Source organism: Pristiophorus japonicus, chromosome 30 (assembly GCF_044704955.1).
Source record: "Pristiophorus japonicus isolate sPriJap1 chromosome 30, sPriJap1.hap1, whole genome shotgun sequence".
Classification (NCBI taxonomy): Eukaryota; Metazoa; Chordata; class Chondrichthyes; family Pristiophoridae; genus Pristiophorus; species Pristiophorus japonicus.
This window is the reverse complement of record NC_092006.1, coordinates 13,818,654-13,841,954: the sequence shown is the minus strand read 5'-3', so window position 1 is coordinate 13,841,954 and position 23,301 is coordinate 13,818,654. Positions and strand designations below refer to the sequence as shown.

At 54.3% G+C, this 23,301-nt stretch overlaps 1 protein-coding gene across 1 annotated transcript in view; it reads right to left on the bottom strand.

Annotated features, from left to right (window-relative positions):
* Positions 1-6,592: 6,592 nt before the first annotated feature.
* The window catches only part of LOC139240127 (dolichyl-diphosphooligosaccharide--protein glycosyltransferase subunit KCP2-like), a 25,356-nt gene continuing 8,647 nt past the window's right edge, over positions 6,593-23,301 (bottom strand). The window contains exons 2-4 of the mRNA XM_070868503.1: positions 17,682-17,745; positions 14,511-14,577; positions 6,593-6,851 (exon numbers count right to left, since the gene is read on the bottom strand). Of these exons, the coding sequence (XP_070724604.1) occupies positions 6,737-6,851; positions 14,511-14,577; positions 17,682-17,745 (246 nt within the window). The 3' untranslated portion in view covers positions 6,593-6,736. The remainder of the gene's footprint in view (positions 6,852-14,510; positions 14,578-17,681; positions 17,746-23,301) is intronic.

The following is a 23,301-nucleotide window of genomic DNA, read 5'->3' as shown; positions in this document are numbered from 1 at the left end:
AAAACAGCTCATCTGTTTTAGTGGTGTAGTCCTTAATCCAGCCGACACTCCCAGTGCCAGTACTGAGGGAGTGCCTCACTGTCGGAGGGTCAGTATTGAGGCAGTGCCGCACTGCACTGTCGGAGGGGAGGTATTGAGGGAGCGCCGCACTGTCGGAGGGGCAGTACTGAGGGAGAGCCGCACTGTCGGAGGGGCAGTACTGAGGGAGCACCGCACTGTCGGAGGGGCAGTACTGAGGGAGCGCCGCACTGTCGGAGGGGCAGTACTGAGGGAGTGCCGCACTGTCGGAGGGGCAGTACTGAGGGAGCACTGCACTGTCGGAGGGGCAGTACTGAGGGAGCACTGCACTGTCGGAGGGGCAGTACTGAGGGAGAGCCACACTGTCGGAGGGGCAGTACTGAGGGAGAGCCGCACTGTCGGAGGGGCGGTACTGAGGGAACACCGCACTGTCGGAGGGGCGGTACTGAGGGAGTGCCGCACTGTCGGAGGGGCAGTACTGAGGGAGCGCCGCACTGTCGGAGGGGCAGTACTGAGGGAGCACCGCACTGTCGGAGGGGCAGTACTGAGGGAGCGCCACACAGTCGGAGGGGCAGTACTGAGGGAGCGCCGCACTGTCGGAGGGGCAGTACTGAGGGAGCACCGCACTGTCGGAGGGGCAGTACTGAGGGAGTGCCACACAGTCGGAGGGGCAGTACTGAGGGAGTGCCGCACTGTCGGAGGGGCAGTACTGAGGGAGCGCCGCACTGTCGGAGGGGCAGTACTGAGGGAGCACCGCACTGTCGGAGGGGCAGTACTGAGGGAGTGCCACACTGTCGGAGGGGCAGTACTGAGGGAGTGCCACACAGTCGGAGGGGCAGTACTGAGGGAGCACCGCATTGTCGGAGGGGCAGTACTGAGGGAGCACCGCACTGTCGGAGGAGCAGTACTGAGGGAGCACTGCACTGTCGGAGGGGCAGTACTGAAGGAGTGCCGCACTGTCGGAGGGGCAGTACTGAGGGAGTGCCACACAGTCGGAGGGGCGGTACTGAGGGAGCACCGCACTGTCGGAGGGGCAGTACTGAGGGAGCACTGCACTGTCGGAGGGGCAGTACTGAGGGAGTGCCGCACTGTCGGAGGGGCAGTACTGAGGGAGCACCGCACTGTCGGAGGGGCAGTACTGAGGGAGCGCCGCACTGTCGGAGGGGCGGTACTGAGGGAGCACTGCACAGTCGGAGGGGCAGTACTGAGGGAGCACTGCACTGTCGGAGGGGCGGTACTGAGGGAGCACTGCACTGTCGGAGGGGCAGTACTGAGGGAGCACCGCACTGTCGGAGGGGCGGTACTGAGGGAGCACTGCACTGTCGGAGGGGCAGTACTGAGGGAGCACTGCACTGTCGGAGGGGCAGTACTGAGGGACTGCCGCACTGTCGGAGGGGCAGTACTGAGGGAGTGCCGCACTGTCGGACGGGCGGGGGGCCGAATGCTGCCAGTAATGATCAGTCTGAGCCCTTTTTAATCAGTGTTTCCGCAGGAATTCCGAGCGTGCAACGGCCCCTCGACAACAAACGATCGGGAACCTGAGAAGGGCAGAGGTCGCGACCCTCGCCCCCCTGACCGATCTTCCCTTATCGCTGGCCTCAACTAATGACGCTGAGGGTTGGCTTCCAGGACCGGGGTCGCAGCTTGACCCCCTGGGGTCAGGGGTCAGGTTTGGGTAAACAGTGCACCTTCCGACTGTGACAGCCCCTCCCCCACCCGCCCCGAATTAAAGGGCAACTCACACGGCTTCGATGGGATTGTCATTTAAAGGGACACTGCCCTTCACGTTTGGCCACATGCGATTGTTAATGCTGATTCCTCCCCTTTTGAGGGCGCTGAATATCTCGTCCGCAACCTTCCCCGCCCTTTCGCTCGCGTGATGGCCAAACGTCAGTCTGTTATTCAACTGCAGGGGGAATCGCCGCCACTTCCCTTGCCGTTGCAATGTAAAAAGAACGTTCATTTCTATAGCGCCTTTCACAATGCCTGGGAGTCCCTGGCCAAAGACCAGTCCGCCCTAAGTGGAGGAAGAGCGAGGGCGGGCGGTGAGTACCTCGAGTCTCGTCGCCGAGAGCGTGCAGAAACCAAGCGCAGGCAGCGGAAGGAGCGTGCGGCAAACCAGTCCCACCCTCCCCTTCCCTCAACCACTGTCTGTCCCACCTGTGACAGGGACAGTGGCTCTCGTATTGGACTGTTCAGCCTCCTGAGGACTCACTGTTAGAGTGGAAGCAAGTCTTCCTCGATTCCGAGGGCCTGCCTCTGATGGATTGATATAAATACAGAGCCAACGATTGGGACTGAGGTACCATTAATTCTCTGAAACCTAAGGGCCGCTTTGCGATGCGTAAGGCGGACTATTTGGCCATGAGGAGCATCGCGGATTCAACCAGGCCCCCTGTCCCATTCAGTCACCACCCCCCCCTCTCCACCTCCCGGCGGATATGTAGCTGCACAGGAATCAGGAGTGTGGAACCCTGGCTGATTCCTTGCCCCTGCAACCCCCTCCTGGCCACCATTTCAGAAGGCACTGAGGTCTATCGAAGCACATTGACCACAATCTGAGAGACGGTTAGCCGGTTGGTGTCAAACCTCCCGGCTCTGTCCAGCCTAGCACCACACTCACATAAGAAATTGGAGGAGTCGGCCATTCGGCCCCTCGAGCCTGCTCCGCCATTTAATACGATCATGGCTGATCCGATCATGGACTCAGCTCCACTTCCCCGCCCGCTCCCCATAACCCTTCACTCCCTTATCGCTCAAAAATCTGTCCATCTCCACCTTAAATATATTCAATGTCCCAGCTTCCACAGCTCTCTGAGGCAGCGAATTCCACAGATTTACAACCCTCTGAGAGAAGAAATTTCTCCATCTTAGTTTTAAATGGGCGGCCCCTTATTCTGAGACCATGCCCCCAAGTTCTAGTCTCCCCCATCAGTGGAAACATCCTCTCTGCATCCACCTTGTCGAGCCCCCTCATAATCTTATAAGTTTCGATAAGATCACCTCTCATTCTTCTGAACTTCAATGAGTAGAGGCCCAACCTCCTCAACCTTTCCTCATAAGTCAACCCCCTCATCTCTGAGATCAACCGAGTGAACCTTCTCTGAACTGCCTCCAATGCAAGTATATCCTTCCTTAAATACGAAGACCAAAACTGCACGCAGTACTCCAGGTGTGGCCTCACCAATACCCTGTATAACTGTAGCAAGACTTCCCTGCTTTTATACTCCATCCCCTTTGCAATAAAGGCCAAGATACCATTGGCCTTCCTGATCACTTGCTGTACCTGCATACTATCCTTTTGTGTTTCATGTACAAGTACCCCCAGGTCCCGCTGTACTGCGGCACTTTGCAATCTTTCTCCATTTAAATTATAATTTGCTTTTCTATTATATCTGCCAAAGTGGATAACCTCACAATTTCCCACATTATGCTCCATCTGCCAAATTTTTGCCCACTCACTTAGCCCGTCTATGTCCCTTTGCAGATTTTTTGTAACCTCCTCACACATTGCTTTCCCACCCATCTTTGTATCAGCAGCAAACTTGGCTACGTTATACTCAGTCCCTTCATCCAAGTCATTAATATAGATTGTAAATAGTTAAGGCCCCAGCACTGATCCCTGCAGCACCCCACTAGTTACTGATTGCCAACCAGAGAATGAACCATTGATCCCGACTCTCTGCTTTCTGTTAATTAACCAATCCTCTGTCCATGATAACATATTACCCCCAACCCCCGTGAGCTTTTATCTTGTGCAGTAACCTCTTATGTGGCACCTGATCGAACGCCTTCTGTAAATCCAAATACACCACATCCACTGGTTCGCCCTTACAGAATGATACAACACAGAGGGAGGCCATTCAGCCCATCGAGCCCGTGCTGTGCCAGCTCTTTGAAAGACGGATCCAATCAGTCCCACTCCCCCGTCATCATCGTAGGCAGTCCCTCGAAGTGAGGATGACTTGCTTCCAGGCCAAAAAAAGGATGAGTTCATCGGTGTTTCAATGAAGGACCTAATATTCCGGATCCCGAACTCCATCCTGAAGGGTGGAAGATGCCTGTGGGTGGATTTTTTTAACGTGGGGTGACCGTTGCACACCAGCCACCACACGGGGCTTGACAGAGCGAGGTCTTGGTCCAGGGGCAAGGGTTAACCAGGACGACTGGAGACCAGCTCTGCTGCTCGGGCCTAGTGCGCCCACATATCGCACAGTGTGGGCTGGGCCCGTGCTGCCCCTGGGCCCCCGAACTCGCGCCTTTCCTGGGCCCTGATCACATCGCTCTACCGTCTCTCGCTGCTCCTTCGCCCCGACCTCGCCTCCTCCTGCTCTACCTGCCCCGCGCTCCAATCACCGACCTGGACCTTGATGACGTCACTCTTCGCTGCTGTCGCTCTCCTGCACCAGCTCGCACTGCTCCCTGAAACAGTATGCCTCCATGCTGACCAGGGACCGCTCGCACTATCAGCAGCAGACATTCCTCTCCAATTTATACTGGCTTATGGTTTCTCCCTCCGCATTTAACCAGATGTCCATGTTTATTCTCCCACAGCAATAAAGAGCACTCATAGAATTATTATAAAATACTCACTTTTGTCACGATATAATGTATAGCTTCCCCCGAGCTGGGAGGTACAGCTTTATCTATCTGCATGGGGAAAATAATGATCGCCATTTTATCTGTACATGGCTGTGAGCTCCAGAATAGAGAGTTAAATTGAATTTAAGAGCTGTTCCACGAGTCTATAAATACTCCCCCCCCTGCTCCTTCCCCACGGCCCTGTAATTCCTTCCCCATTCAAGTATGTTTCCAACTCCCTTGTGACGTTCCAGGGTCGACCTTGGGTGTGCCTTGTCGTGTCCGTAGCCGGCGTCGAGGTCAATGTCGGGTGGTCGGTCCGGTTTTATTCTTATTATTGTTTCTTGTCGCGGTTTGGTACGGAGTGTCTCGCTGGGCCATTTCAGAGGGGCATGTGAAGAGTTAACCACATCGCTGTGGGTCTGGAGTCACATATGGGCCAGACCGGGTAAGGGCGGCAGATTTCCTTCCCTGAAGGGACATTAGTGAACCAGATGGGTTTTTACGGTGAGTGTTTATCTTCAGTCAGCCGTGGCTCAGTGGGCAGCACTCTCGCCTCTGAGTCAGGAGGTTGTGGGTTCAAGTCCCACTCCAGGGGCTTGAGCACTTAAATCTAGGCTGACACTCCCAGTGCAGTACTGAGGGAGCGCCGTACTGCGCTGTCGGAGGGGCGGTACTGAGGGAGCGCCGTACTGTCGGAGGGGCGGTACTGAGGGAGCGCCGTACTGTCGGAGGGGCGGTACTGAGGGAGCGCCGCACTGTCGGAGGGGCAGTACTGAGGGAGCGCCGCACTGTCGGAGGGGCAGTACTGAGGGAGCGCCGTACTGCGCTGTCGGAGGGGCGATACTGAGGGAGCGCCGTACTGCGCTGTCGGAGGGGCAGTACTGAGGGAGCGCCGTACTGTCGGAGGGGCGGTACTGAGGGAGCGCCGTACTGCGCTGTCGGAGGGGCGATACTGAGGGAGCGCCGTACTGCGCTGTCGGAGGGGCAGTACTGAGGGAGCGCCATAATGTCGGAGGGGCGGTACTGAGGGAGCGCCGTACTGCGCTGTCGGAGGGGCAGTACTGAGGGAGCGCCATAATGTTGGAGGGGCAGTACTGAGGGAGCGCCGCACTGTCGGAGGGGCAGTACTGAGGGAGCGCCGCACTGTCGGAGGGGCAGTACTGAGGGAGCGCCGCACTGTCGGAGGGGCAGTACTGAGGGAGCGCCGCACTGTGCTGTCGGAGGGGCGGTACTGAGGGAGCGCCATAATGTTGGAGGGGCAGTACTGAGGGAGCGCCGCACTGTCGGAGGGGCAGTACTGAGGGAGCACCGCACTGTCGGAGGGGCAGTACTGAGGGAGCGCCGCACTGTCGGAGGGGCAGTACTGAGGGAGTGTCGGAGGGGCAGTACTGAGGGAGCGCCGTACTGCGCTGTCAGAGGGGCAGTACTGAGGAAGCACTGCGCTGTCAGAGGGGCAGTACTGAGGGAGCGCCGCACTGTCGGAGGGGCAGTACTGAGGGAGAGGCAGTACTGAGGGAGCGCCGCACTGTGGGAGGAGCAGTACTGAGGGAGAGCCGCACTGTCGGAGGGGCAGTACTGAGGGAGCGCCGCACTGTGGGAGGGGCAGTACTGAGGGAGCGCCGCACTGTCGGAGGGGCAGTACTGAGGGAGTGTCGGAGGGGCAGTACTGAGGGAGCGCCGCACTGTCGGAGGGGCCGTCTTTCAGATGAGACGTTAAACCGAGGTCCCGTCTGCCCTCTCGGGTGGATGTAAAAGATCCCGGGGCCACTATTGGAAGAAGAGCAGGGGGAGTTCTCCCCGGTGTCCTGGGGCCAATATTTATCCCGCGTGAGGTCAGGAAAGGCGCGAGAGAAACGCAAGGTCTGCCTCTGTTGGATGATTCTGTACGTGGATGAGCAGCTCCAACACCGGCACATTTACCGCACAGCCTGGCGCCCCCCCCTGCCATTCCGAGACTTGCCCGCGAGTCAGAAACCAGCCCGACTCCGTCTTAAGAAAATCAAACCGGTCTTTATTGCGGGAACGATGTGCGTCGGCTGTGGGCGGGCGAACCTTTCCCCGGACTCCCTCCGCTCACGGAGATGGGACCCCGGAGCCCCGAATCCACAAGAGGGCGGAAAAAAAACCAAACCGCTCAGTTCTTCTTCTTCTTGGGCGTCTTGGCGACGAGGACGGGTGGGGGTCCCGCCTGGTACAGGGCGGCCGACAGCCTGTTGACGTAGTAGAGGCCGATCATCGAGAAGATGAAGCTGTGAGGAGAGAGCGAGACACATCGACGCCTTCCGTTAGCCCTGGGAGCAAAGGTCGCGACCCCCCACCCCCCCACGCTAGGGTCACAGGTCGTGCTGACTGTAAGTACCCCACACACCCCAGAGATGGGGGTCTCCCTTCACGGAATCCTGACATGCTTTTAGAAACGTAGAAAATTGGGGCAGGAGTAGGCCATTCGGCCCCTCGAGCCTGCACCGCCATTCAGTATGACCATGGCTGATCCTCTATCTCAACACCAGATTCCCGCTCTCTCCCCATACCTCTTGATGCCTTTTGTGTCTAGAAATCTATCTCCCTCTTAAATATATTCAGTGACTTGGCCTCCACAGCCTTCTGTGGGAGAGAATTCCACAGGTTCACCACCCTCTGAGTGAGAACATTTCTCCTCATCTCGCTCCTAAATTTCCTACCCCGTATCCTGAGACTGTGACCCCTTGTTCTAGACTTCCCAGCCCCGGGGGAAACATCCTCCCCGCATCCAGTCTGTCCAACCCCGTCAGAATTTTATACCTTTCAATGAGATCCCCTCTCATTCTTCTAAACTCCAGTGAATACAGGCCCAGTCGACCCAATCTCTCCTCGTACGACAGTCCTGCCATCCCAGGAATCAGTCTGGTGAACCTTCGCTGCACTCCCTCTGTGGCAAGTATATCCTTCCTTAGGCAAGGAGAGCAAAACTGCTCACAATACTCCAGGTGTGGTCTCACCAAGGCCCTGTGTAACTGGAGTAAGACATCCTTGCTCCTGTACTCAAATTCTCTTGCAATTGGACTGTGGAAGCCATCAGCCAAGTGCCAACACACATCGCCGGGGGCAACCGGGCGCTGTTGGGGCTGGGAGCCCTTGGTTGGCTTGCCCGGCAGGCATCAAGGGGTAACATAGAAACATTGAAAATAGGTACAGGAGCAGGCCATTCAGCCCTTTGAGCCTGCACCACCATTCAATATGATCATGGCTGATCATGCAACTTCAGTACCCCATTCCTGCTTTCTCTCCATACCCCTTGATCCCTTTAGCCGTAAGGGCCACATCTAACTCCCTTTTGAATATATCTAACGAACTGGCCTCAACAACTTTCTGTGGTAGAGAATTCCACAGGTTCACAATTCTCTGAGTGAAGAAGTTTCTCCTCATCTCGGTCCTAAATGGCTTACCCCTTATCCTTAGACTGTGACCCCTGGTTCTGGACTTCCCCAACATCGGGAACATTCTTCCTGCATCTAGCCTGTCCCGTCCCGTCAGAATTTTACATGTTTCTATGAGATCCCCTCTCATTCTTCTAAATTCCAGTGAATATAAGCCCAGTCGAACCAGTCTTTCTTCATCTGTCAGTCCTGCCATCCCGGGAATTAGTCTGGTGAACCTTCGCTGCACTCCCTCAATAGCAAGAATGTCCTTCCTCAGATTAGGAGACCAAAACTGAACACAATACTCAAGGTGTGGCCTCACCAATGAGGTGAGCCACAGCCCTGCAGATTTCAAACATGCAAAGTGATACGTTTTGGCAGGACGAACGAGGAGGGTCAATATAAACTAAAGGGTACAATTTTAAAGAGGGTGCATGAACAGAGAGACCTAGGGGCGGTGTGTGGACAAATCGTTGAAGGTGGCAGGGCAGGGTGAGAAACGGGATCCTGGGCTTCATAAGTAGAGTTATAGAGGAGAGAAGTGCGGAAGTTATGATGGACCTCTTATAAATCACTGGTTCGGCCCCAACTGGAGTATTGTGGCCAATTCTGGGCACCGTACTTTTGGGAGGATGTGAAGGCCCTTGGGGCGGAGGAGGTTGACCAGAATGGTCCCGTGGGATGAGGGCCTTCAGTTACCTGGAGAGACTGGAGAAGCCGGGGTTGTTCTCCTCGGCGCAGAGAAGGTTACGGGGGAGATTTAATCGAGGGGTTCACAATCACGAGGGGTCTGGACAGAGTTGATGGAGAGAAACTGTTCCCATTGGTGGAAGGGTCAAGAACCAGAGGACACAGCTCTATGGCGGCTTGAGGGATAACCTTTTTAAAGCAGCGAGTGGTTAGGATCTGGAATGCACGGCCTGAGAGGGAGGCGGAGACAGACTCAATCATGGCTTGGAATCAGAGAGGTTTACGCCGCGGAAGGAGGCCATTCGGCCCATCGTGTTCGCGCCGGCCGACAAAGAGCCCCCCGGCCTAATCCCACTTTCCCGCTCTCGGTCCGTAGCCCTGTAGGTTACGGCACTTCAAGCGCACATCCAGGTACAGGCAACTCTCGGTTATCCGCACACGGATCCAATGGGAAACCATTGTAACGGGATTTAAAATTTCAGCCTGGGAAGGCATGGGGTTTTAATTGTTATAATGTCAATCGCTCTAACGGAGAAATCGTTTACTCGGCAATCCCCGAGGGACCCGGACAATCGAGAGTTGCCTGTACTTTTTAAATGTGGTGAGGGTTTCTGCCTCTACCACCCTTTCAGGAAGTGAGTTCCTGACCCCAGTGGGATTAGTTTGGGATTGATACAGGGCTATGGGGAGAGAGTGGGGCAGTGGGATTAGTTTGGGATTGATACAGGGCTATGAGGAGAGAGCGGGGCAGTGGGATTAGTTTGGGATTGATACAGGGCTATGAGGAGAGAGCGGGGCAGTGGGATTAGTTTGGGATTGATACAGGGCTATGGGGAAAGAGCGGGGCAGTGGGATTAGTTTGGGATTGATACAGGGCTATGGGGAGAGAGCGAGGCAGTGGGATTAGTTTGGGATTGATACAGGGCTATGGGGAGAGAGCGGGGCAGTGGGATTAGTTTGGGATTGATACAGGGCTATGAGGAGAGAGCGGGGCAGTGGGATTAGTTTGGGATTGATACAGGGCTATGGGGAAAGAGCGGGGCAGTGGGATTAGTTTGGGATTGATACAGGGCTATGGGGAGAGAGCGAGGCAGTGGGATTAGTTTGGGATTGATACAGGGCTATGGGGAGAGAGTGGGGCAGTGGGATTAGCTTGGGGATTGATATTGGGCTATGGGGAGAGAGCGGGGCAGTGGGATTAGTTTGGGATTGAGACAGGGCTATGGGGAGAGAGTGGGGAGGTGGGATTAGCTTGGGGATTGATATTGGGCTATGGGGAGAGAGCGGGGCATTGGGATTAGTTTGGGGATTGAGACAGGGCTATGGGGAGAGAGCGGGGCAGTGGGATTAATTTAGGGATTGAGACAGGGCTATGGGGAGAGAGCGGGGCAGTGGGATTAGTTTGGGGATGGACACAGGGCTATGGGGAGAGAGCGGGGCAGTGGGATTAGTTTGGGGATTGAGACAGGGCTATGGGGAGAGAGCGGGGCAGTGGGATTAGTTTGGGGATGGATATAGGGCTATGGGGAGAGAGCGGGGCAGTGGGATTACTTTGGGATTGATACAGGGGCAAGGGGAGAGAGCGGGGCAGTGGGATTAGTTTGGGATTGACACAGGGCTATGGGGAGAGAGCGGGGCAGTGGGATTAGTTTGGGGATTGATACAGGGCTATGGGGAGAGAGCGGGGCAGTGGGATTAGTATTGTGGCCAATTCTGGGCACCGTACTTTTGGGAGGATGTGAAGGCCCTTGGGGCGGAGGAGGTTGACCAGAATGGTCCCGTGGGATGAGGGCCTTCAGTTACCTGGAGAGACTGGAGAAGCCGGGGTTGTTCTCCTCGGCGCAGAGAAGGTTACGGGGGAGATTTAATCGAGGGGTTCACAATCACGAGGGGTCTGGACAGAGTTGATGGAGAGAAACTGTTCCCATTGGTGGAAGGGTCAAGAACCAGAGGACACAGGTCTATGGCGGCTTGAGGGATAACCTTTTTAAAGCAGCGAGTGGTTAGGATCTGGAATGCACGGCCTGAGAGGGAGGCGGAGACAGACTCAATCATGGCTTGGAATCAGAGAGGTTTACGCCGCGGAAGGAGGCCATTCGGCCCATCGTGTTCGCGCCGGCCGACAAAGAGCCCCCCGGCCTAATCCCACTTTCCCGCTCTCGGTCCGTAGCCCTGTAGGTTACGGCACTTCAAGCGCACATCCAGGTACAGGCAACTCTCGGTTATCCGCACACGGATCCAATGGGAAACCATTGTAACGGGATTTAAAATTTCAGCCTGGGAAGGCATGGGGTTTTAATTGTTATAATGTCAATCGCTCTAACGGAGAAATCGTTTACTCGGCAATCCCCGAGGGACCCGGACAATCGAGAGTTGCCTGTACTTTTTAAATGTGGTGAGGGTTTCTGCCTCTACCACCCTTTCAGGAAGTGAGTTCCTGACCCCAGTGGGATTAGTTTGGGATTGATACAGGGCTATGGGGAGAGAGTGGGGCAGTGGGATTAGTTTGGGATTGATACAGGGCTATGAGGAGAGAGCGGGGCAGTGGGATTAGTTTGGGATTGATACAGGGCTATGAGGAGAGAGCGGGGCAGTGGGATTAGTTTGGGATTGATACAGGGCTATGGGGAAAGAGCGGGGCAGTGGGATTAGTTTGGGATTGATACAGGGCTATGGGGAGAGAGCGAGGCAGTGGGATTAGTTTGGGATTGATACAGGGCTATGGGGAGAGAGCGGGGCAGTGGGATTAGTTTGGGATTGATACAGGGCTATGAGGAGAGAGCGGGGCAGTGGGATTAGTTTGGGATTGATACAGGGCTATGGGGAAAGAGCGGGGCAGTGGGATTAGTTTGGGATTGATACAGGGCTATGGGGAGAGAGCGAGGCAGTGGGATTAGTTTGGGATTGATACAGGGCTATGGGGAGAGAGTGGGGCAGTGGGATTAGCTTGGGGATTGATATTGGGCTATGGGGAGAGAGCGGGGCAGTGGGATTAGTTTGGGATTGAGACAGGGCTATGGGGAGAGAGTGGGGAGGTGGGATTAGCTTGGGGATTGATATTGGGCTATGGGGAGAGAGCGGGGCATTGGGATTAGTTTGGGGATTGAGACAGGGCTATGGGGAGAGAGCGGGGCAGTGGGATTAATTTAGGGATTGAGACAGGGCTATGGGGAGAGAGCGGGGCAGTGGGATTAGTTTGGGGATGGACACAGGGCTATGGGGAGAGAGCGGGGCAGTGGGATTAGTTTGGGGATTGAGACAGGGCTATGGGGAGAGAGCGGGGCAGTGGGATTAGTTTGGGGATGGATATAGGGCTATGGGGAGAGAGCGGGGCAGTGGGATTACTTTGGGATTGATACAGGGGCAAGGGGAGAGAGCGGGGCAGTGGGATTAGTTTGGGATTGACACAGGGCTATGGGGAGAGAGCGGGGCAGTGGGATTAGTTTGGGGATTGATACAGGGCTATGGGGAGAGAGCGGGGCAGTAGGATTAGTTTGGGGATTGATACAGAGCTATGGGGAGAGAGCGGGGCAGTGGGATTAGTTTGGGATTGACACAGGGCTATGGGGAGAGAGCGGGGCAGTGGGATTAGTTTGGGATTGACACAGGGCTATGGGGAGAGAACGGGGCAGTGGGATTAGTTTGGGGATGGACACAGGGCTATGGGGAGAGAGCGGGGCAGTGGGATTAGTTTGGGGATTGAGACAGGGCTATGGGGAGAGAGCGGGGCAGTGGGATTAGTTTGGGGATGGATATAGGGCTATGGGGAGAGAGCGGGGCAGTGGGATTAGTTTGGGGATGGACACAGGGCTATGGGGAGAGAGCGGGGCAGTGGGATTAGTTTGGGGATGGACACAGGACTATGGGGAGAGAGCGGGGCAGTGGGATTAGTTTGGGATTGAGACAGGGCTATGGGGAGAGAGCGGGGCAGTGGGATTAGTTTGGGGATTGATACAGGGCTATGGGGAGAGAGCGGGGCAGTGGGATTAGTTTGGGGATGGACACAGGGCTATGGGGAGAGAGCGGGGCAGTGGGATTAGTTTGGGGATGGACACAGGGCTATGGGGAGAGAGCGGGGCAGTGGGATTAGTTTGGAATTGATACAGGGCTATGGGGAGAGAGCGGGGCAGTGGGATTAGTTTGGGGATGGATATAGGGCTATGGGGAGAGAGCGGGGCAGTGGGATTAGTTTGGGATTGATACAGGGGCAAGGGGAGAGAGCGGGGCAGTGGGATTAGTTTGGGATTGACACAGGGCTATGGGGAGAGAGCGGGGCAGTGGGATTAGTTTGGGATTGACACAGGGCTATGGGGAGAGAGCGGGGCAGTGGGATTAGTTTGGGGATGGACACAGGGCTATGGGGAGAGAGCGGGGCAGTGGGATTAGTTTGGGGATTGAGACAGGGCTATGGGGAGAGAGCGGGGCAGTGGGATTAGTTTGGGGATGGATATAGGGCTATGGGGAGAGAGCGGGGCAGTGGGATTAGTTTGGGGATGGACACAGGGCTATGGGGAGAGAGCGGGGCAGTGGGATTAGTTTGGGGATGGACACAGGACTATGGGGAGAGAGCGGGGCAGTGGGATTAGTTTGGGATTGAGACAGGGCTATGGGGAGAGAGCGGGGCAGTGGGATTAGTTTGGAGATTGATACAGGGCTATGGGGAGAGAGCGGGGCAGTGGGATTAGTTTAGAGATTGATACAGGGCTATGGGGAGAGAGCGGGGCAGTGGGATTAGTTTGGGGATTGACACAGGGCTATGGGGAGAGAGCGGGGCAGTGGGATTAGTTTGGGGATTGATACAGGGCTATGGGGAGAGAGCGGGGCAGTGGGATTAGTTTGGGGATTGAGACAGGGCTATGGGGAGAGAGCGGGGCAGTGGGATTAGTTTGGGGATTGACACAGGGCTATGGGGAGAGAGCGGGGCAGTGGGATGAGTTTGGGATTGATACAGGGCTATGGGGAGAGAGCGGGGCAGTAGGATTAGTTTGGGGATTGATACAGAGCTATGGGGAGAGAGCGGGGCAGTGGGATTAGTTTGGGATTGATACAGGGCTATGGGGAGAGAGCGGGGCAGTGGGATTAGTTTGGGATTGATACAGGGGCAAGGGGAGAGAGCGGGGCAGTGAGATTAGTTTGGGATTGACACAGGGCTATGGGGAGAGAGCGGGGCAGTGGGATTAGTTTGGGGATTGAGACAGGGCTATGGGGAGAGAGCGGGGCAGTGGGATTAGTTTGGGGATTGAGACAGGGCTATGGGGAGAGAGCGGGGCAGTGGGATTAGTTTGGGGATTGAGACAGGGCTATGGGGAGAGAGCGGGGCAGTGGGATTAGTTTGGGGATTGAGACAGGGCTATGGGGAGAGAACGGGGCAGTGGGATTAGTTTGGGGATTGAGACAGGGCTATGGGGAGAGAGTGGGGCAGTGGGATTAGTTTGGGGATTGAGACAGGGCTATGGGGAGAGAGCGGGGCAGTGGGATTAGTTTGGGGATTGAGACAGGGTTATGGGGAGAGAGCGGGGCAGTGGGATTAGTTTGGGATTGACACAGGGCTATGGGGAGAGAGCGGGGCAGTGGGATTAGTTTGGGGATTGAGACAGGGCTATGGGGAGAGAGCGGGGCAGTGGGATTAGTTTGGGGATTGAGACAGGGTTATGGGGAGAGAGCGGGGCAGTGGGATTAGTTTGGGGATGGATATCGCACAGAGCTGGTACAGACCTCGATGGGCTGAAAGGCCTCCAGCTGCACAGTGTGATTCTACGACTTGTGCTGGCACGGCGAGGGGGTACCGGGATTCGCGTGAGGATATGCAGAGACACTCACCAGGTTGTGACGCACACTCGGTGGATCAGCGCAGAGGCAAAGAGAGACAGCAGGAGGCACACGGCAACTGAGGAGGGGGAAAACGAAGGCGGCAATTAGTGTTTTGAGCAACCCCAGCACTCACAAATTACCCCGTGATAAGGTGTCCGTTGTTATTATTGAAGTCATTCAAGGCCGCGCTGTTTAAGGTGGCAGTGTAACGAAGAGCCCTGACCTGCCGCTGCTGTTCTCTTGGGGAGCAGCGGGAGCTGGTGAAGCAGGGCGACGGCAGCGAAGAGTGACGTCATCAAGATGCAGGCCGCTGATTGGAGCGTGGGCAGGTACAGCAAGAGCAGCGAGGTCGGGGCGAGAGAGCAGCGAGAGACTGTCGAGGGACGTGATCAGGGCTGCAAGATCCTGCAAACCCCCTGGGAGGACAGACGCACCAACGTTAGCGTCCTCGACCAGGCCCAACATCCCCAGCATCGAAGCACTGACCACACTCGACCAGCTCCGCTGGGCGGGGCCACATTGTCCGCATGCCCCCAGACACGAGACTCCCAAAGCGAGCGCTCTACTCGGAACTCCTTCACGGGCAAACGAGCCAAAGGTGGGCAGAGGAAACGTTACAAGGGACCACCCTCAAAGCCTCCCTGATAAAGTGCAACATCCCCACCGACACCTGGGAGTCCCTGGGCCCAAAGACCAGTCCGCCCTAAGTGGAGGAAGTGCATCCGGGAGGGCGCTGAGCACCTCGAGTCTCGTCGCCGAGAGCGTGCAGAAACCAAGCGCAGGCAGCGGAAGGAGCGTGCGGCAAACCAGTCCCACCCTCCCCTTCCCTCAACCTCTGTCTGTCCCACCTGTGACAGGGACTGTGGCTCTCGTATTGGACTGTTCAGCCACCTGAGAACTCACTCAGGAGTGGAAGCAAATCTTCCTCGATTCCGAGGGGCTGCTTATGATGATGATAGCTATACCCCAATCCCACCAAGAGTACAGCCCATTTTTCGGATGAGACGTTAAACCGAGGCCCCGTCTGCCCTCTCGGGTGGATGTAAAAGATCCCGGGGCCACTATTGGAAGAAGAGCAGGGGGAGTTCTCCCCGGTGTCCTGGGGCCAATATTTATCCCTCAACCAACATCACTAAAACAGATGATCCGGGTCATTCTCACATCGCTGTGTGTGGGAGCTTGCTGTGCGCAAATTGAGCTGCCGCGTTTCCCACAATACAACAGTGACCGCACTCCAAAAGTACTTCATTGGCTGTGAGGCGCTTTGGGACGTCAGGTGGTCGCGAGAGGATCGATAGAAATGCAAGTTTTCTCTCCCCATACTGCACATGTCTGTGCGCTCCCAGTTTGCCACGACCGCTGCACGTTTTGCCGAGCGATTGGTGGGAGAGTGCCGCCGGTTCCTGGCGAAAGGGTGGTGGGCACCCAGCCTGGCTCAGGCCCAATTCCACACACGGCCCTTTCAGCCAATGGGAAGAGGAGCACTTGGCTCCCGTTAGCCAAGAGGTGAAGGGGCCATGTCCTGTCTACCCTCCCCGCCTGCATTCCGACCACATGTCCACAGCATAACTAAAACCTGCCTATTGTCATCTCCATAACTGCGCTCGTCTCTGCCCCCTGCCTCAGCTCATCCGCTACGGGAGCCCTCATCCCAAACTGATCCCACTGCCCCGCTCTCTCCCCCTATCCCTGTATCAATCCCAAACTAATCCCACTGCCCCGCTCTCTCCCCATAGCTCTGTATCAATCCCCAAACTAATATCACTGCCCCACTCTCTCCCCATAGCTCTGTATCAATCTCCAAACTAATCCCACTGCCCCGCTCTCTCCCCATAGCCCTGTATCAATCCCAAACTAATCCCACTGCCCCGCTCTCCCCCCATAGCCCTGTATCAATCCCCAAACTAATATCACTGCCCCGCTCTCTCCCCCTATCCCTGTATCAATCCCAAACTAATCCCACTGCCCCGCTCTCTTCCCATAGCCCTGTATCAATCCCCAAACTAATCCCACTGCCCCGCTCTCTCCCCATAGCCCTGTATCAATCCCAAACTGATCCCACTGCCCCGCTCTCTCCCCACAGCCCTGCATCAATCCCCAAACTAATCCCACTGCCCAACTCTCTCCCCATAGCCCTGTATCAATCCCAAACTAATCCCAATGCTCCGCTCTCTCCCCATAGCCCTGTGTCAATCCCCAAACTAATCCCACTGCCCCGCGCTCTCCCCGTATCAATACCCAAACTGATCCCACTGCCCTGCTCTCTCCAGACTATTCCATCGCACTCCGGGCTGGTCTCCCACATTCTACCCGACATAAACTGGAGGTGATCCAAAGGTCGGCTGCCCCCGTGTCCTAACTCGCACCGAGTCCCGCTCACCCATCACCCCCTGTGCTCGCTGCCCCGTGTCCTAACTCACACCAAGTCCCGCTCACCCATCACCCCCTGTGCTCGCTGCCCCGTGTCCTAACTCGCACCGAGTCCCGCTCACCCATCACCCTCTGTGCTCACTGCCCCGTGTCCTAACTCGCACCGAGACCCACTTACCCATCATCCCCTGTGCTCGCTGCCCCCGTGTCCTAACTCGCACCGAGTTCCACTCACCCATCGCCCCCTGTGCTCACTGCCCCGTGTCCTAACTCGCACCGAGTCCCACTCACCCATCACCCCCTGTGCTCGCCGACCTACATTGGCCCTCGGTTAAGCAACGCCTCGAGTTCAAAATTCTCCATCCTTGTTTGCAAATCCCTCCATGGCCCTCGCCCCCTCCCTATCTCTGTAATCTCCTCCAGCCCCACAACCGCACCCCCCCCCCCCCCCAAGATCTCTGCACTCCTCTAATTCTGCCCTCTTGATTATAACTGCTCAACCATCGGCGGCCGTGTCTTCAGGTACCTGGGCCCTGAGAGCTCTGGAACTCCCTCCCTAAACCTCTCCACCTCGCTCTCCTCCTGAAAACCGACCTCCTTGACCCAGCTTTCGGTCACCTGCCGTATTTTCTTCTCATGTGGCTCGGTATTTGTTTTGTCCTAAAACATTGCTGTGAAGCGGCTTGGGACAGTTTTACTACATTAAAGGCGCTATATAAATACACGTTGTGGTTGCAGCCACAACAGCCCAATCTAACTCGATACTGAACGGCGTTGATACCTGTAATAAGAAGGGACGGGGCGACTTACTTTCTGGGAATATCTTGGCCTGGAACCCTTTGCCAAACACCACACATTCCAAGTTGTTAAAGGCCTGGATTGGAAAGGTTAAAGGAGCAATAAAATTGTGAATTGGAAGAAATAGCTTGCGACTCCCCAAAAAAAAGTCTCTTCGGACTGGCGTTAGAATTGAAGATTGATTCCGCGGTACAACAGCTAAAGCTACTTGGAACACGTGAACATCAATAACGGAGAACAAACCTCTGAATGGCCCGTCTGACTGCAACCGTGGGGGGAGGGGGGGGGGTGGCTAAGGACAGGAGAGACGGGCCGTCAGAAGGTAGAAACAGGGAGGACGTGAGCAGGAGGGTTTGGCCCCAGAGTTCATTCGGTTGATTCCGGGGATGAGGGGGTTGAGTTGTGAGGAAAGGTTGAGGAGGTTGGGCCTCTACTCATTGGAGTTCAGAAGATTGAGAGGTGATCTTATCGAAAGGTTTAAGATTATGAGGGGGCTTGACAAGGTGGATGCAGAGAGGATGTTTCCACTGATGGGGGAGGCGAGAACTAGGGGGCATGGTCTTAGAATAAGGGGCCGCCCATTTAAAACTGAGATGAGGAGAAATTTCTTCTCTCAGAGGGTTGTAAATCTGTGGAATTCACTGCCTCAGAGAGCTATGGAAGCCGGGACAATGAATAAAAGGCCCAACGTGACGGCAGTCGGGAGCAACGTCGAGGAGGTGCGTGGAGAGGCGTGAGTCCGGGGTCGGCGAGAGGCCTATAGAGGCCCAGCTTGTGCAGCTACAGGGAGAGGGCAAAAAAGAAGTAGAATGAAACAGAAAGGTGACGTCACAGCCAAGGGGGTAAGTGATCGACTGGTGATTGGTGAGTAGTTTTTCTTTTTTCTCTTCTATAACAGTGAGTAAACTTTAGCAGTGTTGTTGGCAATTTAAGTGTATCTAAGGGTTAAGTCATGGCAGGAGAGCTCGGTCACGTGATATGCTCCTCCTGTACCATGTGGGAACTCAGGGACACTTCCGGTATCCCTGACGACTACGTGTGCAGGAAGTGTATCCGCCTCCAGCTCCTGACGGTCCGTGTTGCGGAATTGGAGCTGAGGGTGGATTCACTCTGGAGCATCCACGATGCTGAGAATGACATGAGTATCACGTGTAGTGAGTTGGTCTTACCGCAGATAAAGGGTACACAGCCAGATAGTAAATGGGTGACCAGCAGGAAGAGCAGTGCAAGGAAGGTAGTGCAGGGGTCCCCTGCGGTCATCCCCCTGCAAAATAGATACACCGCTTTGGGTACTGTTGGGGGGATGACTCATCAGGGGAGGGCAGCAGCAGCCAAGTTCATGGCACCGTGGCTGGCTCTGTTGCACAGGAGGGCAGGAAAAAGAGCGGGAGAGCTATAGTGATAGGGGATTCAATGGTAAGGGGAATAGATAGGCGTTTCTGCGGCCGCAACCGAGACTCCAGGATGGTATGTTGCCTCCCTGGTGCAAGGGTCAAGGATGTCTCGGAGCGGGTGCAGGAAATTCTGAAAAGGGAGGGTGAACAGCCAGTTGTCGTGGTGCACATTGGTACCAACGATATAGGTAAAAAACGGGATGAGGTCCTACGAGACGAATTTAAGGAGCTAGGAGCTAAATTAAAACGTAGGACCTCAAAAGTAGTAATCTCGGGATTGCTACCAGTGCCACGAGCTAGTCAGAGTAGGAATCGCAGGATAGCTCAGATTAATACGTGGCTTGAGCAGTGGTGCAGCAGGGAGGGATTCAAATTCGTGGGGCATTGGAACAGGTTCTGGGGGAGGTGGGACCAGTACAAACCGGACGGTCTGCACCTGGGCAGGACCGGAACCAATGTCCTAGGGTGAGTGTTTGCTAGTGCTGTTGGGGAGGAGTTAAACTAATATGGTAGGGGGATGGGAACCGATACAGGGAGACAGAGGGAGACAAAATGGAGACAAAAGCAAAAGACAGAAAGGAGATGAGTAAAAGTGGAGGGCAGAGAAACCCAAGGCAAAAAACAAAAAGGGCCACTGTACAGCAAAATTCTAAAGGGTCAAAGTGTAATAAAAAGGCAAGCATGAAAGCTCGGTGCCTCAATGCAAGGAGTATTCAGAACCCAGGAGAGGGCTTTGAGCTAGTTAGAGTGGGTGAGAACTCAGATGAACAGGACCCCAAGAAAGAGCGCAAAAGGTAGGAGGCAACAGAGCAGAGTAGCACTGGGGTAAGTGTAAACCACAAGGTGATAGGAAGGGACAATATGTATGAATATAAAGGGGCTGCAGGAGGGGTCAAAACTAAAAATCATGGTTTAAAAACTAGTATTAAAACATTCTACCTAAACGCACGCAGCATTCGAAATAAAGTAAATGAGTTGACGGCACAAATCATTACAAATGGGTATGATTTGGTGGCCATTACAGAAACATTGTTGCAGGGTGGCCAAGACTGGGAATTAAACATACAGGCGTATCTGACAATTCGGAAAGATAGACAAGAAGGGAAAGGAGGTGGGATAGCTCAGTTAATAAAGGATGATATCAGGGCAGTTGTGAGAGACGATATTGGCTCTAATGAACAAAATGTTGAATCATTGTGGGTGGAGATTAGAGATAGTAAGGGGAAAAAGTCACTGGTGGGCGTAGTTTATAAGCCCCCAAATAATAACTTCACGGTGGGGCGGACAATAATCAAGGGAATAATGGAGGCATGTGAAAAAGGAACGGCAGTAATCATGGGGGATTTTAACCTACATATCGATTGGTCAAATCAAATCGCACGGGGTAGCCTTGAAGAGGAATTCATAGAATGCATACGGGATTGTTTCTTAGAACAGTATGTTACAGAACCTACAAGGGAGCAAGCTATCTTCGATCTGGTCCTGTGTAATGAGACAGGAAAAATAAACGTTCTCCTAGTAAAAGAGCCTCTCGGAATGAGTGATCACAGTATGGTTGAATTTGTAATACAGATTGAGGGTGAGGAAGTAGTGTCTCAAACGAGCGTACTATGCTTAAACAAAGGGGACTACAGTGGGATGAGGGCAGAGTTAGCTAAAGTAGACTGGAAACACAGACAAAGTGGCACAATTGAGGAACAGTGGAGGACTTTTAAGGAGCTCTTTCATAGTGCTCAACAAAAATATATTCCAGTGAAAAAGAAGGGCGGTAAGAGAAGGGATAACCAGCCGTGGATAACCAAGGAAATAAAGGTGAGTATCAAATTAAAAACCAATGTGTATAAGGTGGCCAAGGTTAGTGGGAAACTAGAAGATTGGGAACATTTTAAACGACAGCAAAGAATTCCTGGACTCTGGGGAGGTACCAGCGGATTGGAAAGCAGCTAATATAACGCCTCTGTTTAAAAAAGGGGGCAGACAAAAGGCAGGTAACTATAGGCCGGTTAGTTTAACATCTGAAGAGGGGAAAATGCTTGAAGCTATCATTAAGGAAGAAATAGTGGGACATCTAGATAGGAATAGTGCAATCAAGCAGACGCAACATGGATTCATGAAGGGGAAATCATGATTAACTAATTTACTGGAATTCTTTGAGGATATAGTGAGCATGGTGGATAGAGGTGTACCGATGGATGTGGTGTATTTAGATTTCCAAAAGGCATTCGATAAGATGCCACACAAAAGGTTACTGCAGAAGATAAAGGTACGTGGAGTCAGAGGAAATGTATTAGCATGGATCGAGAATTGGCTGGCGAACAGAAAGCAGAGAGTCGGGATAAATGGATCCTTTTCCGGTTGGAAATCGGTGGTTAGTGGTGTGCCACAGGGATCAGTGCTGGGACCACAACTGTTTACAATATACATGGATGACCTGGAAGAGGGGACAGAGTGTAGTGTAACAAAATTTGCAGATGACACAAAGATTAGTGGGAAAGCGGGTTGTGTAGAGGACACAGAGAGGCTGCAAAGAGATTTGGATAGGTTAAGCGAATGGGCTAAGGTTTGACAGATGGAATACAATGTCGGAAAATGTGAGGTCATCCACCTTGGAAAAAAAAACAGTAAAAGGGAATATTATTTGAATGGGGAGAAATTACAACATGCTGCGGTGCAGAGGGACCTGGGGGTCCTTGTACATGAAACTCTTTCCCAAAAAGTTAGTTTGCAGGTGCAGCAGGTAATCAGGAAGGCGAATGGAATGTTGGCCTTCATTGCGAGAGGGATGGAGTACAAAAGCAGGGAGGTCCTGCTGCAACTGTACAGGGTATTGGTGAGGCCGCACCTGGAGTACTGTGTGCAGTTTTGGTCACCTTACTTAAGGAAGGATATACTAGCTTTGGAGGGGGTACAGAGACGATTTACTAGGCTGATTCCGGAGATGAGGGGGTTACCTTATGATGATAGATTGAGTAGACTGGGTCTTTACTCGTTGGAATTCAGAAGGATGAGGGGTGATCTTATAGAAACATTTAAAATAATGAAAGGGATAGACAAGATAGAGGCAGAGAGGTTGTTTCCACTGGTCGGGGAGACTAGAACTAGGGGGCACAGCCTCAAGATACGGGGCAGCCAATTTAAAACCGAGTTGAGAAGGAATTTCTTCTCCCAGAGGGTTGTGAATCTGTGGACTTCTCTGCCCAAGGAAGCAGTTGAGGCTAGCTCATTGAATGTATTCAAGTCACAGATAGAAAGATTTTGAACCAATAAGGGAATTAAGGGTTATGGGGAGCAGGCGGGTAAGTGGAGCTGAGTCCACGACCAGATCAGCCATGATCTTGTTGAATGGCAGAGCAGGCTCGAGGGGCGAGATGGCCTACTCCTGTTCCTAATTCTTATGTTCTTCTGAATAAATTTAAGACAGAAATAGACAGTTTCTTAACCGATAAGGGGGCGGGCAGGGAAGTGGAGTTGAGTCCATGATCGGATCAGCCATGATCGTATTAAATGGTGGAACAGGTTCAAGGGGCCGTATGGCCTACTCTTTTTTTCTTCTGTTCTTATGAGTTGAGACAAAGAACACGACAAGCCAGGTTTGGGAAGAGCCCTTACAGGTTAATTGGTCCTGTCCATCATGTTCCCCCCAGGCCCACCCCTTAAAAAGAGAATAAAAGAGATATCTAAAGAGCTATTCAGGGCAGACGGTGCAGAGAAGAGCTGTTGGTGCCACCTATCCGTCTGTCCGATCGGGACTAGTACCAGCTACTTGTCATGGTCATATGTCTATCCTGCTCGTGTGCTGTGTTTGACTATATTTGAACTACCGCTCGCTTAATAACATGCCGTACAACTCCGAAGACCCTTTGGGTAATCAGTGTGATCCAAATTTTACAAATCACACACACACAGCGTGCCCTTGCCCCCACGCAGTTAGCAACTCCCGCCCCCGGAGCTGGACGTTCCGACTCGCCCGCGCTGCTCCCCCGATCCGGCTATGCCCACTGCCGGGTGAACGTGTGGGTGACAGGCCTGGACAGGGCGGAGCTCCAGACACGGCCGGAGGGGCGGGGGGGATCCGACACGGCCGGAGGGGCAGGGTGAGCAATGCAGCAAGTCAGCTCCGGGAGAAGCTGAGCAACGAGGTGCGGGAGGGAGGGGAGGGAGGGAGGGAGGGAGAGGGAGGAGGGAGGGAGGGAGGGAGGGAGGGAGGAGGGAGGGAGGGAGAGGGAGGGAGGGAGGGG